This window comes from Ptiloglossa arizonensis, chromosome 8 (assembly GCF_051014685.1).
Source record: "Ptiloglossa arizonensis isolate GNS036 chromosome 8, iyPtiAriz1_principal, whole genome shotgun sequence".
NCBI classification, from domain to species: Eukaryota; Metazoa; Arthropoda; class Insecta; order Hymenoptera; family Colletidae; genus Ptiloglossa; species Ptiloglossa arizonensis.
Window position 1 is genome coordinate 17,765,306 of NC_135055.1, and position 6,755 is coordinate 17,772,060.

The 6,755-nt window shown below is 41.5% G+C and overlaps 1 protein-coding gene across 1 annotated transcript; it reads left to right on the forward strand.

The window, feature by feature from the left end:
- Positions 1-3,499: 3,499 nt before the first annotated feature.
- LOC143150335 (uncharacterized) lies at positions 3,500-6,521 on the forward strand. Its single transcript, XM_076318516.1, has 4 exons — positions 3,500-3,559; positions 5,008-5,344; positions 5,947-6,006; positions 6,103-6,521. Exons 1-4 carry the CDS (start codon positions 3,548-3,550, stop codon positions 6,315-6,317), a joined length of 624 nt encoding a protein of 207 aa, XP_076174631.1. The 5' UTR covers positions 3,500-3,547; the 3' UTR covers positions 6,318-6,521.
- Positions 6,522-6,755: the final 234 nt, after the last annotated feature.

The window sequence follows — 6,755 nt, forward strand, 5'->3', positions numbered from 1 at the left end:
ACTTTGATCTCGCTTCGTCTTATTTTATCTTGGGTATGTATTTTTTGAAGGTCATTGTGTTCTACTTTGTTGGATAAATAGATATATATTGTTTTTTTAATGAGATTCGTGTTTTAGATAGTTTGTGAGACTTCTGTGATGCGATTATTACAGTGAATAAGTTTGCTACGTGGAAGTATACTTTTTATCCGATGTAACGTCTTTTAGTAATTTTCAAATAACGTTCAAATAACGAGCTCGAGTTCGTACGCAAACTTTATTTCGACCCGCTCTCAACAACCAACTACCTGTTCTTATTCCTGACGCAATATTAGAAACTCTGAGGAAAAGTCACGCGTGCCACTCCAGTTTCTTTGAATTTCTTCTCATTTAAATGAGGCGATACGTTCTCGAAAACGTAGCGACTTAATTCGCAACGTGCCCGCGAGTAACACGAAATTAAAATTCGAGCACGATCCCATCGTAAGTCGCGCGTTATCCCCTAACTGCGCGATTCTTAGGGGAGTGAGCGCGCACGCGTATTAGGACACCGTGTTGAAAGTGGAGCAGAAAAAGGGGTAAACTTTTTTGGATCCTTGACCTTTCGAAACCCTCGGATCGTGACAGATAAAGGGACTTACATTCGTGGCAAATGATTTCGATAAAAATGGAAAGTCGAGAACTAGAGACAAGAAGCTGCTTCAAACTTGTAAACAACTAGGTTAAGTTGCTAACAATTGTCCCTCCTCTTTTGAAAAGTTGTCAATGTAATTTACCTGCTTACTTTACAAAAAGGTCTTGTAATTAATTCGACCTACCTCAGGAATTAACTGTACGTCGAGAAACGAGACAAAAAATTCATATAAATCATTATTTTTACAAAAGATGTTCAAAATGACCACCTTGTATTTCCAGACAAGCCTCCAGACGTTTCGTTGTTAATTTGGTTACTCTCTTAATGATCGAATAATCGTATAAAAAATGTACATATATTCGTATGAACTTTTTCATTGTTTTTGATGCACAATTAATCCCTGAAGTGGATACCACAAATTACTGAACACTTTGTACACGAATAAAAATTCTATATCGAGCCAAAATCTATAACGTTTAATTCAAGTATCTTAATGAAGAAGTTGCGTATGAAAAAACGGAGAGGTAGAGGAATGCTTGCACAAGGGACAGATTGACGCAACGAATCTACAGATTGCAGAAAATAACAGTGTAACTGAAACGATCGGACCAATCGCACCCAGAGGTTAATGATCACGTTCGGTTATCCCGTTTATTCAACCATTTATCGCCGAGCGAATCGCAGCTCATACTAATTACGTTACTCTTGCGTCCGCGTAATTGGCTCTTTTGTTTCAGAGGCGCGTTTCGAACGACGATGTCTTTATTCTTCGTGTCCGTGTGATTTTCTATCGTGAGTTCACGTTCCACACTTCCTACGTTCTTTAACCCTTCGAGAATGGACATTATACGTTTTGTGTTTCTGTGTCCCGCGAAACGAAGGAACGTGTCCCAGAAATTAACACAATTAACGAAACTCACATTTACAAAGTCTCTAAAATAAATTATGTTTTCTTAAACGCAAATCTTAAGATAATGCAATTTCTATGGCTACTGCACATACACCACCCCTTTAATTGTGCATTTCTTTCTTAGAAAAAATTTAGATGAAACCTAGACTTTAAAGAAGGCCCATGAATGAAACTTTCACTTGCAATAAGAATAATATTTCTCGAGTTTGAATCTTCGAAAACAATTGGTTCAAAAATCACCGATACCAAAGTGTCTCGTGCATTGAGATTCCCGCCATTTTGTTCCCCCGTGTTCAAAGTCCGCTAAAAAAATTTCACTATGAAACTTATTCTATCCTCCGTGCACGGTAAAAGTTTCATTCCGATCGGGCTTGCGGTGTCGTTACAAAAAATTCCTAAAGCTCGTCGCCGTCGAGGTGGTGTTCTGGTTAGTCACCTAAAAGAAAGATCAAAATCGATAAAAATAGTACACGTATATACGCGAGAAAATTCATACAGCTACTCGAATCGTATACGGGTGGGTTTGGAAAGTTCCACGTTTATACGTACGCCGGTTTCCTTGGTAAAAATTCTCAAAAGCTCTCGGCAAGTTTTCCGCGTTCCAAAATGCCACCTTGATCCACACAGTGTTATCGAAGACCCATGGCATTCGGGGCGCGGTGGGTCCGCGCGTCGAAGACGAAACGTTCTCACGGATGGCCGCGCGGAACGATTCGAGCTCGTTGCACCGTGCAACGGAACGATTCAACTTCGACGATCGACAAAGGGTATCCGCCTCCCGCTGCTCCCGAAAGTTGCTCGCGAAAGACGGTTCCTCGTTACGAAGTTCCGTCTTATAAAGTGACGCGGTCGTGAGGTCACGAAATTCATCGACCAATCAAAGGGGGATGGAGACGACTGAGAGATCATTCTCTGTCACGTGGACGAGACAGAGAAACAGAGAGACAGAGAGAGAGAGAGAAAGTGGTATGTGTGTGTTCGAGAAATAGACAGAGAGAAAATGGTGTGTGTGTGATCGAGAAACAGAGAGAGAGAGAAAATGGTACGTGTGTGTTGAAGAAACAGAGGGAAAGAAAGATGGTATACATATGTGTGTGAAAGAAAAGAGAAAAAATAATATGCACGTGCTTGAGAAACAGAAAGAGAAAGAGTCTATATGTACGTATACGAGAAAAAGAAAGAAAGAGAAAAGAATAGTGTATGTGTATTTGAGAAACAGAGAGAGAAAGATGTTACCTATGTGCGCGAGAAACAAAGAGAGAAAAAAGAGAGAAAGAATAGATTAGCCACGGTTCGATTCACTCGTCCGTGAAGAGAGTCGTTCCTCGAGCTGAAGAAACGACATTAAGAGAAAAAAGTATTAAAATTCACTCCTCCAGTATTTTAAATCCTCTTAACTGATATTTCCAACGAATATTCAAAACACTGTTTATGCATCGCAAATTATGTTACTCTTTACAGACTATTCCGAAGCACTGGTTACGCACCGTTGGGGTTAATATTTTAGGTTAGGTCTACGAATCTCGTCGTGAAAACAGGGACGATGGTGATCGATTCGGGTGAATTTCAAAATCGAAGAAATCGTGTAACTTTTCTACGAATCTTGTACAAAAACTTATATAATAGATAGCAGAAGTTGTACAAAAAGTCGAGGATCGATTAATTTCGAAGAAAGAGAACGATGCCCCCGGTTGGTGTACGAATGAACCGATGATAATGAGTTCGATTCGTTGGCTCGCGAGGGAAGTCGGTTCTCGAGATGGAGAAACGACTGTATGCAGAGAAAAAGTGTTAAAATTAAGTCTTTCTCAACGTTTGGTCGTCCGAAGGTCGGCCAATGGGACACCGCGTCTCGTAGGGTGGGTGTGCCGGATGACGGTGACCTTCTTGCACAATGGCTGAGGCTGCACCATCAACGGATATGATTTGAAGGGATCAATGGGGGCGCGGTCGAGATCCTAGAGAAGTATATAAAGTCCGACCAAGTCGTCCGTGGGCACACTCAGCAATCGGCGGTTGGCAAGATGAAGGCCCTCGTAAGTATTCGAGATCCCGTGATCGGATGCATCGAGCAGTGATCATTGATCAGTGATTTTTTTTTTCGCGCGAATCGATCGAACGCTTTGGACTCGACGTCGCGACGTTACGACAGTGACTACACTTTCGCGGTGATCTTTCTCACGATTTTATCGCACATTTGTTATTGGTAACTTTGGGAATTTTGTGACGTCGATCGTTTCTTTGGTTAAAAATAAAATTAGGGTCGATGGTTTTGAGAAACGTCCAGTTTGGAGGGAGGATATTACTGCTTAGAATAGTAAAGGTTTCGACCTTGTGCTTTGATTCGGTATCTTGATTCAGATGTGTTTATAGTTTTTCTTAAATTTTGTAAATACTGGTAGGTTTCATTTGTGACTTGGTGACTGAGTTTCATTAATTTTTTTTAACCATTATTAAATTCCTACCTACTCGATTTCAATGTTTGTATGTTTATTACTATTGAAATATTTATTCTTATAAATAGTAATGTGCTTATGTTCGTACTTTAATTTCTACTTCAGTTTTTTTTTTATATAATACGAGACGATACTTTGGTTCAGCGATGAGACATTTTTGTGCATATTTTGGAATTAATTTCTAAAGTTGTTCAGAATTCATTTCTGCGTATAAATTGATACATGGAGTGATTCAAGGATCCAGGAGGATCTAGAGCTCGTTTCCGAGCGAAGAGACAGAAAATACCCCGAGGAAGGATTTCAAGAGCTTATCGAGTACTACCTTCTTATTATTAGAATCTTTCCACTAGTCCAATCGTATCTTGTTAACGATTCATCTTTCGATAACTTTAACTTACTTGTATTCGAAGAGTAACGAGATGTCTCGCATAGAGTATGCATAGTTAAATTAAAAAGTATTTGCATCGTTGCAACTGAAGAAGAATATCGTGTTACAAGGAGACAATAACCATTAAATTGCTGAATCTTTCGTTCACAAATTTCGTCCACTACTGTGCCCTGTTATACATTTTACCACCTCTCTACATGACCTTACATACGATCTTTATGGAGCTAATCTCGATACAGTGGTTCATAGGTACTCGACTAATCTACAAGGTGTTGAAGAAACCTAATGTTGCAATTCGAACTAATCTGAACAAACATGGATCCAAAAATTGATATTTTCGGATTTATAAAATTCAAACTGGTAATAAAATACTAAAACACAATATTCCACCGAATAGTGCTTATCAGTGACTTCAAGGTAAATAGAACGACACAAGGTAAGAATCATCTAAGTGTACATTCGTAACTTTTTATTTCCATTCGATATTTGAAAATGATACTTTTCGTTTGTTCGACTCCATCTTTTTTCAACACCTTGTACAGTATCGGTTATTTTCCTTCTCGTTACGTAATTAACCGAAAAAAAAACACATTCGAAATACAGAAAATAACACTCACCAGTATCGTGTCCGAATTTTCAGTTGATCGTGGCAGTTCTGTTTGCCTTCGTCGCTGCTGAGACGCGTCAGCGTCGCGATGCTGTTTGGGGCGGCTATCACGGAGCCCTCGGGGGTCACCTTGGATACGCCCACGGTGTAGCGGTGGCTGGGCCAGTTCTGGGCCCAAGCAGTGTCGCTGGACCGCACGTAGGAGGGGCTACGTTGGCTGGCCCAGCGATAGGCCCCGCGAAGCTTTCTGGATCCGTTTCCGGGCCTGTGCAAGTCTCTGGTGCCGTTGCTGGTTCCGCTCTCGTCACTGCCTCCGTTGCTGGCCCCGCCCATGTTGAAGGTTACGATGGGTCCTACGACGGACGAGGCGGTTAGTGATATTATCATCGCGACTTTACAAATATTCCTACGTAGTGGAAATCCACCTAAATTGATCATTACGAACTCCTCTCGCTTCGAAATTAATTAGTTCTAAATCCTACAATAGTATTCGAGAAGTACCATTCCAGGATTCAGTAACGCAGAAGGATCCGCTCGTTCGCCCCTTACTACCATAATAATTCCTTCCCTCCTAATTGTTCAATTGTTCCCCATACCCTTCGCTTCGATATTAATTAGTTCCAAATCCTTACCTAGCACGGAAGAATCTACTTTTTGCTCTTTAATTGCATAACATCGTTTTATTAAAATCCAATCGGGACAGTTCTTTCCAAAATTTCTATGTGTACTCTGATCTTATAATAATTACTTCTCCACAACTATTCTCACGTACATTAACTTATTTCTCATGTCTCTTTCTTCGCAATTAATTACTTCCAAACCGGAAAAATTCATTTCATTCCTCACTACTCTCTTCGTATTACTTCTATTCAAAACCGATAAATTCTTCCCAACTTCTTCTTCTTCTGGAAGATTCAAATTTCTTCGCTATTCGAACAATAAAACTATACTCACCCACGTTTCGATCATCAGGTCTCGCGTACGTAGCACCAGCGGTGAGCTACGCCGGATATCCAGGGTACGCGGGATACGGTGGTTACGCAGGACACGGTGGCTACGCAGGAGCAGCTGGACACGGAGTAGTGGTAGCAGGACCAGCGTCTCACGGTGCTATCTTCGCTGGACCAGCGTCCCACGGTGTCGTCTTGGCTGGTCCAGCGTCTCACGGAGCGATCCTGGCCGGTCCAGCGTCTCACGGAGCGGTCCTTTCCGGTCCCCATTCCGGAAACGCAGCTGTATCCGGTCCCAGTGCCGGTTCCGTAGTGATCGCTGGCCCGTCTGGCAAAATCACAGCTCACGGTACTGGACACGGCGGTATACATACCGGCCACGGTCACTGGTAGACGACAACACTGTCGAGAAGGACGAACAGTTATTATCGGAGACTCGGTAACATCGTCGGTTTACAAGGTCGATACTGGATACGCAATTTCACGAATTCGAATTGTTTTGAAATTTACGTCAGCTCGACGGTGCTCCACGATACTACTCTGTTTTGATACGTATATGGGCGGTTACAATAATATCCGATACGAAGAGTCACTCTCTCTCTCCTTTTTTGTACGATACCTGTTACAACTACGACGTATAATTTCGTAGACTGTTCGCTATTTATGCTGTAATTTTAATTTCTGATCTCTTACGATAATACACGAACATTATCCAATCACGATCATTGTTATTCCTTCGAACGATGAATTCGTTACACGTATTGTGCGTCGCTTTTTTCTTTTTTTTATTTCTCGTCACGCGCCACCGGAGAAACGCGACAGACATTTATC